The sequence below is a fragment of the Indicator indicator genome, chromosome 1 (assembly GCF_027791375.1).
Source record: "Indicator indicator isolate 239-I01 chromosome 1, UM_Iind_1.1, whole genome shotgun sequence".
Taxonomy (NCBI): Eukaryota; Metazoa; Chordata; class Aves; order Piciformes; family Indicatoridae; genus Indicator; species Indicator indicator.
In genome coordinates, this window is record NC_072010.1 from 65,427,320 (window position 1) to 65,442,139 (window position 14,820).

The 14,820-nt window shown below is 44.5% G+C and overlaps 1 protein-coding gene across 1 annotated transcript; it reads left to right on the forward strand.

The window, feature by feature from the left end:
- Nucleotides 1–2,293: 2,293 nt before the first annotated feature.
- Nucleotides 2,294–12,524, forward strand: F7 (coagulation factor VII). Its single transcript, XM_054383663.1, has 8 exons — nucleotides 2,294–2,363; nucleotides 5,203–5,363; nucleotides 5,838–5,862; nucleotides 5,956–6,069; nucleotides 8,637–8,777; nucleotides 11,055–11,161; nucleotides 11,659–11,779; nucleotides 11,986–12,524. The coding sequence occupies exons 1-8, from the start codon at nucleotides 2,294–2,296 to the stop codon at nucleotides 12,522–12,524; spliced, it is 1,278 nt and encodes a 425-aa protein (XP_054239638.1).
- Nucleotides 12,525–14,820: the final 2,296 nt, after the last annotated feature.

Sequence of the window (14,820 nt, forward strand, 5' to 3'; positions counted from 1 at the left end):
GGTAACTTTGGCACATTCGAAGCATACACTAAAAAATATCCTGATTCATGTTTTCTGGACAGCTGCTTCCAAACTGTTGCTAGTAGCACCCATGAGCAGCAGGGGGTAGGGGGTGTGCATTAATATACATTCACTTTTAATGGAACAACAGATTAATTTTCTTGGAATTGCTCAGAAAACATAAACCAAGGCTGAAGCCTGCAGTGGCAAGAAGATTTATAGAGCGGAATACCAGAGCAATTCTCAGGAGCTACAAGACCACATTAGAAGAAACACAAAGTAAGACTTAGGCATTTTGTGGGGATGAAAAGCTGGTGAACTGACATTTGCTTAGCCCCCACCATGTAAGGTGGGGTCTAAAACAGTAAGGAAGGGGAGCTCGTCTTTCGAAACACAGCTCTTTAACAAAAAAATGGCCTGGCTGTAGTTGTTAGGAAACAGCTTTGAGATGAGATCTGTGAATATTAAGGTCATAAGTGAAGAGTTGTAGAAGTCCTAGGACTGCTGAATCCTCAGTGACCCTCCTCATGTGCTTGGCCATCCCCATCAGCCCTGATGAAACCTAACCACATGAATTTTTCTGGAAGAAAGGCTGTCCCCATATGAACTGACTGTTCCCAGCACTTGGGCTTCTCCTTGGGTTCTAAAAGCAGTAACATTGTTTGGCTGTATTCCCAAGCAATAAAAGGAAAATCTTTCATGTTTATGGGATGCCAGCAGAGCAAGGAAGACAGAAAAGAATGTATTGATCCTACAGGATGTACAGAATCTGCACACTACCATGAAAGAAGATAAGAAAGCTAACAGGTGCCATGGTGCAGAGATGTTGTGATGCTGCTGTGGAGTGACAGCCACCCCACCCTCCTTGGCTGGGAGATACCTACCCAGCCTAAGGAAAGAGAGCTTGAGAAGGCAGGCCCAGGCTGGCCTCAGGTGCCGGAGGCACAGTCTCATGCTCTGATCTGCCTAGCCCATTCAAACAGACAGGGCTAGTTCTTTCCCCCAAAAAGGTGAGACAAAGAGAAATTTTCAAGCACCTCCAATAAGCTTAGGTCTTGCTAAGATGAATGTGCCCTTGCTGTTTTCTACTCTGCCATAGGCAAACAAACAAGGAATGTCAGCAGGCTATGAGGGGTGGAGAGCATTCAAAAAAAATCAGAGATGGGGTCAGTGTGGGGCTACTGTAGCTCCTTTTGTATTCCAATAACTGGACTTCCTCCTCTGCCCTGGGACAGGACCTTCCCTGACTGTCCCAAGAACTGGGAATTATTAGCCAGGCTGCAATCTAGATAAGCACTTGGATGGCCCCTCTTGGGAAAGCAATTTCAAAGCAGGACCTTCAGCTGTGGGCACCACCACTAAGAAACAGCAGGGTGTGCAAAGAAGGGCCAGGAGCCTGGCTTTCCTCAGCAACCACCACTGCTGCAGGGAGGTAGGCTGAGCATTGGCAGCAAAGTCAAACCCCAGCTGTTGCTTTTCTTTGCTGTAGCATTCAGCTGCAGAGCTGACCCCTCCTTCCCTTCCACACAGGAAGGGGAGAATGGCCTGGAAAACGCTCCAGCCCTCAGGCAGTGCTTCACTTCTCATAGGTAAACATGCTCTTTACCTTGCTGCTATCTTAAGTAAATATTTCATCAAGAATGTTGTCTAGTCTGATGCCATTAATCGATTTCCATTAAATCAGAGGATTGATTGTCTTCCAGCTAAAACATTGTCTGGAGATCAGACCTTCAAACCACTATCATTACTAAGGAAATAAATATAGCATGGACCAGCCAGTTCCTCTTCCAACTGGTACAACTTGTGCAGGCCACATGGGTCTTGCAGTAAAGATGGAGAGAAACGGTGTAAGATGTCTCTTTCTGGTTAATTAGTGTCTCCACGTAAACTCAGCCACAAGTGCAAAGTTTCAGCTGGTGACAGAGAAATGAGAAAACAGACGTCAGTGGCAGTTATACAGACACAGGGTCCCAGTATTTATGTTTCTCATGAAGAAGGCACGTTAGATGGAAAATGAAGGCCCAGGGTAGCAGCCTGTCTAATCAGCATAGCCTTTGCAGAGGTCAGGAGAGTGTGCTTCAAAGCCAAGCTCCCCACTTGTGTGGGAGCTACACACTGCAGGATCTGCATGTGCCCTTCTGCTCAGCTCACCGGGCTGTCACTGATCCTTTTCTCTTTCCATGACTTACCAGCCCCTCCTCTGGCTCTGAACATTTGAGGCTGAGCTCTTTGGCCAAACAGTCCATGTTGAAATGTCAATACGCTGCCGGGAGGCTGGCTTGCAGCGTTCATCATGGTTTCCAGGCAGTGTGTGGCTTTGTTTCTCCGCTTCCTGCTGCTGATTCCTCTTTCTCTGGATGCAGGTATGTTGTAGGACATGGCTGTACCTGTGCTTACTGGCAATGAACCTCTCTCCTGTTACTCAGACATAATTTTCATTGTAAGTTTTGAGCACTGCTGCATGTTTCGAGCACTGTTGCGTGTTTGTCCTGCCTCCGGTTGTGCCTCTGAGTTATTCCAAGGCTCTTGTTTGCTTTCAGTGATGGCACCCACACGCTCCTTTTGCTGACTAAGGAGAAGCACCTCCAGACTGCTAAATGAATCCATTATCTCCCTGCACAGACAGCATGCAAACCATCAGCTGTCTGCCTGCTACATGAAAAAAGGAACTTGGTTTTACTGTTGTTTCATTTTTAACTGCACATTTTTCAAAACAAAGTATCAATAGTCTGTCATTCAGCTGATGAGAGATCAAAAATGGGAGGATCCCTCTTGTTTCAGCAGCAGTAGAAAGCAATGAGGAGGTAGCTCCTCAATGGTCCCAGTATGTGTCTGAGAATCAGCTCCCAGATTAATAAAACAGTGCTTTCAGATTCCCAGTTAGCTGTTGACTGGGTCTCCCTCCCTCCGGTGAACAACATTGGAAAAAGACAGCAATGGTGAAAGTGTTCCAATGTAAATAATTAGAAAACACTGAAATAGAAGTGAGAGAAAGACACACATCCAGACATGCTCCTCCGTCAGAGTCTGTGACCGTGCACCAATACACATGTAACGTACCTGCAGTGTAAGGTTAATTAAAAGCCTTTATAGAAAACCATATTAAATGCATACAGCCTAACTCTGAAATCACAGTGGGAAGGCCCAGCTGACTCTCCTACAGTGATCAAATACTTACTAAACACCCTGAGATAAATTCAGTGCGCACCACACAGTATTTTACTCCTTCAAGGAGCATTGAAATACAGGGAAAAGTATCACTAGTTTGCTTTGTAATTCAGCAAACTTTCTGATTAGATACAGATGTTTAGAAACACTTCACCAGATTGAAATAAATCCTCTTTGTATTTGTGTGCATGTTGGTGAGGACATAAACTCCAGCAACCACCTCAGGGCCCTTCCAGCAGGTAGGAGGTCATTTCTGCTCTCTCAGGGGTCATATAGTGGAGAATTTCCTGAGGGAAAAGCAGGTGATATGCAGCCTCAATCCCCAAATCCATTCACAATCCCAGGTTAAACAGTTAAAAGCACTTAAATGTAAATTGTCATGAAGCTCCAAATTCCCTCCTGACATGGAGGAGAAAAGAAATGCAAAATGAATTATTTCAAGAGTTGTTCTGTATAGTACATGGAGCAGAAGTACACCACAGTACTTGGACTTCTTGTTCCTTAAGCTGACTTATACCAGGAGGGCATAGTTGTGTAATTTGCTTGTATCTTGAAGCTGGGGAGCAGGTCAGCATGGTGACAATAATGTTGGCTCTTTCAATGCACAGTTCTGTCAGCTGCAAGTTGGTGTAGCTCTAGGAAGTGAGGTCTGCTCATGTCTGCTACTGAACCTGGGTACCCAATGTCATTCCAAAGCATGCAATTAATGCACAGGGAGAAGATCCCTGTAGCTGTGATGTATGGTGCTGGCAGTAGCTAGAAGCCATCCACAGGCTCCGTTAGGAAATGCAAACAGCATTTTCCATTTTATGTACCTTAACATTTCCTTTTTACAGAATAAAGCTAAAGATAAACATATTAAAACAGTAGTTTTAAAATTGTGGTCTACTAGTGGTGAAGTAAGTCTCTTCAACAGGTCCAAAGAGTGAAGGAGTGTGAGATAAACATGTGACTGTGTGTGAAGGGGTAACTGGTCCACCTGTCACCAAGTGATTTACTGTAGAAACTACAGAAAAAACAGGTGTCAGCACATCAGTGCTTGCTAAAGTCACACAGACTTTACAGCCAATAGAACTGAAACTGTGCTGTGCATCTTGAGACCTACTATGTGATGTGCAACAGTACCTTAGGAGTCACTGACATACATGTAATGCAACATCTTATCTTCAGCTCTGGGCTCTGTCACAAATTCCTGTGCTGCCACTTTACCTGGGGAGGAATAACAACAGGTACCAGTACAGGTTAGGGACTGCCCTGCTAGTTCTCCATGGGACAACAATATGCCCTTGTGGCCAAGAGAGCAATGGGATGCATCAAGAAAAGTGTGTCCAGCAGGTCTAGGGAAGTTCTTCTACCCCTCCACTCTGCCCTGTGTGAGACCACACCTGAAATACTGCATCCAGTTTTGGGTTCCCCAGTTCAAGAAGGACAACAAAGAGCCATGAGGATGATTATGGAACTTGAGCACCTCCCCTGTGAAGAGAGACTGAGATCCCTGGGGCTATTTAATCTTGAGAAGAGAAGAGTGAGAGGGGATCTGATCAATGTGTATAAATACCTGAGGGGTGGGTGTCAAGTGGATGGGGCCAGGCCTTTTTGGTGGTGCATAGTAGTAAGACAAGAAACAATGGGCTCAAGCTTGAACATAGAAGTTTGCACTTCAATATGAGGAGAAACTTCTTTACAGTGAGGGTGACAGAGCACTGGAACAGGCTGCCCAGAGAGCAGTGTAGTCTCCTTCTCTGGAGAGTTGCAAAACCCACCTGGATGCATTCCTGTCTGGACTACCCTAAGTGATCCTGCTCTGGCAGGGGGGTTGGACTTGATGATCTCTTGAGGTCCCTTCCAACCTCTAATGTACTGTGATACTGTGATGCAAGCCAGATAAAGGAGGCTTTCTCATTTGCCCATTTCTTTGCTAAAGTGTCTCATAAAAACACTGGGTAGTAGAAAAGGTTTCAGGGGCAATCATCCTCCCTGTCCCGTCTGTCTGGAGAGCACAGCTGTATGACAGACTATGCCGCTGTTTTTCAGTCTTTCTAAAGCGGGAAGAGGCAAGCAGCGTGTTGCAAAGGCAGAGACGAGCCAACAGCTTCTTTGAAGAGATAAAACAGGGATCACTAGAGCGAGAATGCATGGAAGAAACGTGTTCCTTTGAGGAAGCAAGAGAGATTTACCATGATGATGAAAGGACAGTAAGTAACATGGGGCTGGGTGAATGGTCCTCTTACTCAAGAATGTGCTTTGACACGTTAAACCATGAAAGCAAAGATAAAAGGCACACTGTGTCTCGCTATTTGCATCTTGGCATACTGGTTGGGGGGATGGTGGGAAATTGAATGCTCTCTAACTAACCTCCCCACCTTCCCAGTAATTCCTGGCCCGACAATACCTTAAATTATTGTCTTGTGCAACATCTATTTCAGTCAATTCTTCTTAAACAATATGGAGGTTATTGATGGGCAACATATTTGTGTGTGCTACACAGTGCCATTCTCTATTGGCATATGAAAATAATGTAGAATATTTTATGGATATTGACTGTCATCAATTACAAAGGAAAAGGGGCATCACTGTGTCTGTCTTTAACCTCTCCTGTGCTACAGGAACTGTAGGACTTAACCTGAGTTAATTTTTCTTTAATTAAGTCTCGTATCTTTTTTTTCCAGAAAGAGTTCTGGCACATTTATTCTGGTATGATCACCTGGGATGTTCTAACAGCTGCAAAAACACTCCCAGTGCTGCAGCACTTCATGTGAGCCAGGCTGATACTGAATGTTTTTACAGACCCTAACCAGTGTGACTCCAACCCCTGTCAGAACGGTGGGAGTTGTGACGACCAGTTTCGGGATTACGTTTGCCGCTGTCCTGCCGAATATGAGGGCAAAAGCTGTGAAAAAGGTCAGCTCTGGCATAGCTTAACAAAATAAAAATGCCATTATTAATTCAAACGCAAGGCATTGAGATAAACAGTAGCAATCATCATTCTACATCATCCTAGCCCTGACATCTACTCTTCACACTGCCTGCCATGCCTTGTGATGGACCTAACCAGCTGGCAGTCAGGCACTGCAAGGCAGCAAGATAATTATCACCCTATGGTGATCTTGTAAAAAAACAAAACAAAACAAAACAAAACAGACTTTCTGTGTACTGTCTGAGAGAAAAGGTGGATTTTTTTCTTTTCCTGTCCAAGATCTCTATAATTTCTTGGATACAAGGGGGACCATAGTGGTCAAGGATGGGGAAAAGGCTGAGGTACCTTCTTTGCCGCTGTCTCTAGAAGTATGACCAGCTGTTCACCAGATACTCAACCCTAAGAGCTGGAAGATAGGGATGGAGAGCAGAATGAAGCCCCTATAATCCAAAAGGAGAAGGTTAGTGACCTGCTGCACCACTTAGACTTACACAAGTCTGTGGGGCCCAACGGCATGCACCTGAGGGTACTGCAGGAGTAGTGCTCACCAAGCCATTTGCCATCATTTGCCAGCAGCCCTGGCTAGCCAGAGATTGGCAAATGTGAAGGGTCAGAAGGAGGATCCAGAGAACTATAGACTGTCAGTCTCACCTCGGTGCCAGGGAAGGTCATTGAGCAGATAGATCATCTTGAGTGCCATTATGCAGTACGTGCAAGGCAACCAGATGATCAGGCCCAGTCAGCATGGGTTCATGGAAGGCAGGTCCTGCTTGACAAACTTGATCTCTTCCCATGACAAGGTGACCCTCTTAGTGGATGAGGAAAAGGCTGTGGATGTCGTTTACCTGGACTTTAGTGAAGCCTTTGACACAGTTTCCCACAACATCCTCCTGGAGAAACTGGCTGCTCATGGCATGGATGGGTAGAGGCTTCATTAAAAACTGATGGCTGGCTGGGCTCAAAGAGTGGTAGTGAATGGAGTTAAATCCAGTTGGCCACCTGTCACAAGTGGTGGTCCCCAGAGCTCAGTATTGAGGCCAATTCCTTTCAACATGTTTATCAATGTCTGGGTGAGGAAATTGAGTGCACTCTCAGTATGTTTGCAGATGACACTAAACTGTGAGGCAGTGTTGATCTGCTGGAGGGAGGAAGGCTCTGCAGAGAGATCTGGACAGGCTGGATGGATAGGCTGAGGCCACTGGTATGAGGTTCAACAAGGTCAAGTGCCAGGTCCTGCACTTTAGTCACAACAACCCCAGGCAATGCTGCAGGCTTGGGAAGAGTGGCTGGAAAGCTGCCTAGTAGAGAAAGACCCAGGAGTGCTGATCAACAGCCAGCTGACCATGAGCCAGCAGTATGCTCAGGTAGCCAAGGAGGCCAACGGTATCCTGGCCTGTATCAGGAATAGTGTGAGATGCAGAACCAGGGAAATGATTGTGCCCTTGTACTCAGCACCGGTGAGGCCACACCTTGAGTACAGTGTTCAGTTTCGAGCTGCTTAGTACAAGAGCAATCCTGGAGTGGGTCCAGAGAAGGAGAACAAAGCTGGTAAAGGGTTTGAAGAAAAGGTCTCCTCAGAAGTGGCTGAGGGAATTGGGGTTGTTTAGCCTGGAGAAAAGGAGGCTGAAGGAAGATCTTGCCACTCTCCACAACTACCTGAGAGGAGGCTGTAGTGAGGTAGGTGTGGGTCTCTTCTCCCAAGTAACAAGTGACAGGGTGAGAGGAAAGGGCCTTAAGTTGCACTTGGGGAGGTTTAGAGTAGATATTAGAAGGAACTTCTTCACCGAATGGGTTATCAAACACTGGAATAAGTTCTCCAGGGAGGCTGTTGAATGACCATTCCTGGAAGTGTTTACAAGATGCATAGATGTGGTGCTAAGGGACATGGTTTAGCATCAGACTTTGTAAAGATGACAGTTGGACTCAATGATCTTAAAGCTTTTTTCCAACCAAAATGATTCTGTGATTCAAAGTGCTGAAGCTACTTTGACTTAGTAGCTCAGTGCAGTTTGAATGGGAACCATGCTGCATATGCATTGTACAAAGCCTGAGGAGACAGATTCAGTAGTTGCTGAAGTTAATGAACATCTTCCATTGATTTCAGTGGACACTGCACACTGAGTATTACACTTAATAGCCTCAGAACATGCTGAGCCCAATAAGGCAACTGAGTCTAACCAAGCAGTCTCAAAGGTCATCCCAGAGTACCCTTCTGCCAAATGGCTAAATACAAAATAATTATAATTTTTCAGTCATGTATTAAAATGGTTACCACACAATTACATCTCTGCCCTTTAGATAGCCCAGCCATCCCATAAATGCAGATAGATTTAATTTTAGGTGTATGTTTCTTAAGCACAGCCTTTTCTTCCCTAACCCCTGGAGATCCAGGCCTTCCAAAAAGAAAGTACTTTGATGCAGTGCCATACATAAAGCACAGAAATCTGCTTTGCTGCCTTGCTTCCTTGTCAACATTTCAAGCCATGGTTGACTCACGTTAAGCACCAAAACCCACACTTGGAAACCTAAAATGCTCTTTCTCTGACTTTAGCCATGGCTGACACACTGAAGTGCATTTATGACAACGGTGGCTGTGAACAGTACTGTGCTGACAAGCAGTCTGAAAAGCGAGTGTGCTTCTGTGCAGACGATTACACTTTAGCAAATGATGGCGTGTCCTGCATCCCCCAAGGTAAGACTAGCCCAATGTTATGTCTAAGCCATCTCTGGAAGAAAAAAATTCAACATAGAAATATCAGGAGGTGCAAGGTACCTCAGCCATCAGTTCCTCAGCTCTACTTCGAGGGCAGAATTCAGAGCAGTATGTTTCAGTTTCTGGTGGAAGTCAAATACCCCCAGAAAAGCAGCTGGCAAAGTGCACACACTGAACTAGGACCCTTCTGGACCTTTCCTTCCTGGCCCCAGAGGTCTACTCCTCTGGGACATGGGAAATTCAAGTATAAACATCCTACTTGCTGTGATCAAGGAGAGAGCTGGAGCCCTGACTCCTCTTTGGAGACTGCTCTTTCCACTGGTCTAGTAGGGAAGAATGAGCAGTAGAGACAAGCTCATGGCTAGGTGGTCAGGGATTTGGGATCTGGCTGAGGGGTCTCTGGTAAGTGGAAGGGCTCTGGGCATCAGAAGCTATCTTTTATTTTAGCTTACACTGATGATGGGAAAATATTTGGGGGGGCAGTGTTGGTTTACTGTTGGATCTCCAATCTGAAATGCGTTTATTTCAGTTGAAGAGCTGAGAGAAAAAGATGCTTATTAAAAACCAGAGAAACTTAGGGGTTTCGGGGGAGGGGGGGCGTTTGTTTGTTTGTTTGTTTTTCTGTTTGATAGGAGTAGTACATTTTTGGTATTCCTCTAGACACTATGGCTAGATATTTCTCTCACTCATCTGACAAGGTACATTTCGAGCAGGATGCAGGTAGCACAAGTTTATTATTTTTCTGATACACAAGCTGGCACCTGACTCTGTCGCAGATGCCTACTTGAATTACTTTATTAGAAGGGGAAAAGAGACTCCCAGGGATATGAACACAACAGACTGAGCTGCAGGGAGCATGTGAAGTAATTCTGAGGGGTAATGGCCCCCTACACACACCTCAGTGGAGCACTCATGCAAAGAACTGATAATGACAACCAAGCTCTCAACAACAGAAGTTTCATTAGAAAAAAAAGTCCACTAATGTTCTTATCCCTTATTAACAGATTCTCCAACATCACATGATGGGGAAGCTTCTTTTGTTAAAAGCTGAGAACAAAGAATTCAATATTCCCCACAGGCTTATCAGCATGTCCTCTCCTTCAAGGAAGATGTGTTTGTTGCTGCTTGCTTCTTGGGGACCAAAAATAGCTGTAGTGCTGACCACATCTTGCAAGGAGACAAAACTGTGTAACCACCGGTCCCTTCACTGTCCTTTTGTCACCTCTTACAAAGGCCCTTTCAAACCCCCAAACCTACATTGCCCCACAGACAGAGTGAGAGAGCTGTGTTTGTGCTACGTCTATTCCGATTTTTCACTACCTGCCACCAAAGAGCTAGTCCTGTTTCTCCATATCTTGCCTCTGTACCTGTGATAGCTTGATGCTGTCCTTGTATCAGCTGAGGTGATCAGCACGTCCAGGCTATTACAGATCCACAGAGATGTCAGATTCAGCTCAGCATAGACTACAGTGCCCTGGCTCCCAATGTGATAGAAAGCAATCATTCCTCACATTGTTACGACAGAGTGACAGCTGGATGGAAAGGACAGTGTGTTGAGTTACAGCACAGCCACATGACACACAAAAAATATCAAAGGTAGACCCTCTTCTTCTAGATAGGAGAACTCTGTTGGGTGAAAGGTGTACTGAAAACACCAAGGTTTCTCCTGCACTGCAGCTTCATCACAGGTTCAGCCCTAAAGATTTCTTTCTTTTATTGCCAAACTTCACATGCTTGTTCAGGCTAAAACCAGACCTTTGACTGAGATGTGTGGTCCAGAAGAATCGAAGATGTTCTGGACCCAAACAAACTAGGCAGAGTCTGCCACGTGGCATACCAGAAGGCATACTGTCTGCTCTGAAGGAGATATTTGGGTCCATCCAAACAGGGGATACCAAGCTGCATGTCCCATGCTTAAGCCTAAGCCATGTGTCTCACCATGCTGTGGATGGTGTCCACTTGGTACAACTGAGTTAAAGTCATGAGTCAGTGAAAATATGCAGACTAAAGGCTTGACAAAGACACTTCTGCTCCAGCCTGCAACCTACCTCACCGTGTTAACATGTATCTTAAGCAGGCTTGGTTTGCAACCCCCTTTGTTAGGTGAATATATGTCAATGATAACGTGTGGGTCTGCACTTGACATGTGAAAGCATTTCTGGCTGTTTCCAAACAGACAACTTAGTTGCTCAGCTGCCTTTTGCTATGATTTAAGTGCTATGAAAATCACTTTGTCTTTTTTTTTTTTTTCCCCAGTGAAATACCCATGTGGAAAAATACCAGTGCTGGCAAAAAAAAATGCAACTGCACAAGGGAGAATAGTAGGTGGTTTAGTCTGTCCTCCAGGTGAATGTCCATGGCAGGTAAGTTTTCAGAAATCTTTTTTGTTTGTTTGTTCTCCTTATGAAACCACTATGTCAAATTAATTGTTTTAAAACTATTATGTTAAAAATCCATTGAAAGTGCCAAATCTGGGTACCCAGATTCCCTCTTTATCCACAGCCAGCAGATCCACCTGTTTTAGTCATGCATCTTAGCCTTGTTCTGGAGTGACGGCTTTCATAGGCATGGAGTGGTAATACAATCTCCTCTATCTCCTGACCTCCTAGTCCTGACAGCAAGAATTTTAATTGCAGTTTGCAGTGATACTCTCTTGGCCATAACAGGAAGGGTCCATACCGTAAAATGGAGAAAATATCAATGGGAAAACTCCACCTTCTAAATTCTCCATGTAGTTAGCACAGTATTCTCCAAAAGAGCTGCTTAAAGTGACAGCAAAAAAGAATGTGAAACCCAACTCTGCTGAGATTCAAGTCAAATACATTTGATGTTAAGACATAAATTTGCTTTATGTTGGCAGGCCCTTATACTACAGAATCAGAAAGAAAATTGTGGTGGTACCCTTCTTTCCCCAGAATGGGTGGTCACTGCAGCTCACTGTTTGGAGTACACTCATCCTAAACAGCTGCGGGTGAGACTGGGTATGTATCACCCCCTCCTCATGTTATTGAGCTGTGTTTGTGGTGGCAGCTCCTCATCCTCATAAACCAGAGTGAAAAACAAAGAGCACAGGCTTTGGTAGTATTATGGAATTGTCCTCAAGAGGCGTCAGAAACTCCCTACCTCCTCAAACCTCTGAGAAATCAGGGAGCTGCCTGACATGACCTGTTATTAATAACTTTTCCAGGTGAACACAAAATAAACTATGATGAGAAAACTGAGCAAGAAAGTGGAGTTGCCAGGATAATCATTCATGAAGGATACATATATGGACAAGTTAATAATGATATTGCCCTCCTGAACTTGGAAACACCAGTGAATCTCACAGACTATGTGGTGCCAATATGTTTGCCTGAAAAACGGTTTGCAGTGTATGAACTATCCTCCATCAAGTTCTCCACAGTGAGTGGATGGGGTCGCCTACTAGATGGAGGTGCTACCTCCTCAGTTCTGATGAGGGTTGATTTGCCACGTGTAAAGACACAAGAATGTGAAAAGGAGACCGATTTAAATATTACTGAGAATATGTTCTGTGCAGGAGATCTGACTGGTGTTAAAGACTCCTGCAAGGGTGACAGTGGTGGACCTCATGCTACGAAGTACAAGAACACTTGGTTTCTGACTGGGATTGTCAGCTGGGGAAAGGGCTGTGCCGTTAAAGGCAGCTATGGGGTTTACACAAGGGTATCCAAATACATTGACTGGTTGAAGAAGCACATGGATTAATGATGTTGAACCAGAGCATTTCCTGATAATTGTTTCCCAATCCCTTTGTGCCATTTTCCTATTGAAGCATTCCTTTCATTATCTTAGCAATGTGATACGAGTGACAACCACACCACTATTAATGATTTGAAACCAACCTAATGCCTACTTGAATATATAAAATAACTTCCCTATCAGTATTGTTTGCAAAACTTGTGTGTCTTGTCATATGAGCACAGAACAGCCCTAACAAAACGGACTCGGCGTCCCTCTCTCCATTTCTGCTAAGGGACAGAGCTAGATGCTGCAAGACTGTGAGCAACACATCAACCACACCATAATCATTTCCTCCAGCTACCCTCTCAACTTCTGGCAATCAATGATGTACAGACTTCCCGAGCCAGAAGTTGCATTAGGTTGAACAGTCATGAATGAACCTGTTGTCCACAAAAGTGTGCAATCTCTTCTGAACACATTTATCCCTCTGGCTTTCACAACTTCCTATGTTGATGGGTCCTGATGCAATAGCAGAAAAAATAGAAACAGTATTCCTTTTAGCTTATGTTAAAGTAGTTTCTTTCAACAATATGCAGTGGCAACAGGTAAATTTGAGAGGGAGGAACTGTAGAGTCTCTGGGACAAGAAAGTTGGGAAAAGGTTAATGCCAGATTTACAGATCTGCTACAAAAACTTGATTTTAGTCTTCTTGCACCAACGATTATTGCAGCAAGGCTATTATGTGTAATATTTAACCTTACATTTATGAGTGGTAAAGAATACCACTGATTTAATCTTATCTTTACCTTGGTACTATGCTTGTTGATACAGAGGAGGGTAAATGAAAGGAAATGTTTGATTCATTTGTTGTCCAGTATAATCTAAATTGTACTCTCTGTCCTGAGATCTGAAACCAGAACAGGATAATTTTCTGACCATCTGCAAAACACTGGCTAAAGACCATTCTCCAAAGCCTTAATGCATAAATGGTAGAACCTAAAGTGCTCAGAAACTGCCAGCAGCTATATCACTAAGAAATGCACCTTCTAATGTAAGCATGAAAACAGTGAAGAGGTGAGGGAGAGAAAACTGACCAGATTAGAAAACAGTTTAAGTATCTTATGCAAAACTTACACTTTGGATTCACTCAAATCATGCTGAATAGCAGCTCACTCACAAAACTTTAACATTAAATAAGGCAACTAAAACTGACCATACTCTACTATAGGAGAAAACACTGACACTATATGGTGCATATACCATGGAATACTGAATATCCTTTAACCTGCTTTACTGACATAGGACAAGAGTATATTGTTCATTAGTGAACTGAACTGGGGAAGGCATCTGATTCTAGAGATTTGAGATACAAGAGGTCTTTCAGCATGAAAAGCATATATGAAAAGCATATACAACAGCAGAAGGGAAGAAGGTAACTAGCAGCAGCAAATAAAGCTTCATTTTTACTTAAAGACACTCAGCATTAAAAAATCATCCCTTTAGGCCCCTGAAGCTAGAACAGTGTTGGGTTTTCCATATTCCATAGCATGATTTTTCCTCTGTGAAATTCCAGCATAAATATTGACATTTATGAACAAACCATTATCTTGCAGAAAATGGGAAAAATTATGAAAGAAAACAACCAGTACTAATGTCTGCACAGAGCGAGTCTTTCAAAACAAAGCTGGGGTTTAGGTATATTTTAAATATAACACCTTGCTTTAACCAAGCCAAGAAGAACGAGACCCGACGACAGGCTCTGCAAGCACCAAAGCCCTGGTCTCCACAGCGCACAGAGACCTCGCAGGGCACAACCGAGGGCAAACTCCCCCAAAAAGAGCAGACGGCGGCCGACTCCCGGCGAGCGCCAGGCCGAGGTCACTAGTCTCTGTGTGTCGAAAGCACGGAGCCGGCAGGTTAGAGTGCTGGGATGTGTGAAACGCGGGTGGGAGCTGCACAGCTGACAGCTGATTTAAAGGGGAGCCTGCCCTTGCCCCTGCTCGGCGTATAGCCCCACACCTGCCAACGCCCGGCCGGGACCACGCCAGCCGGGTTTTGAGATTGCGTATCCCACGGAAATAGAAAAATACCAAAAACCAAACACGGCTTCCTTGGGTTAAAAAAAAAAAAAAGGCAAACAAAACAAAACAAAAAAACAACACCGAAACATAAATAAGAAGAGCCTCCTCATCAGGCCGGCCCCCCGGCTGAGAAATCCTGTGGCAGCTTTCCTCCTTCCCCGACGCTTCCGCTATTTCTGGGCAGGGTGAAGCAACGACGCTTCAGTCTCTCTGCGCCCGAGGTTGTGAAGGCTTCGGCT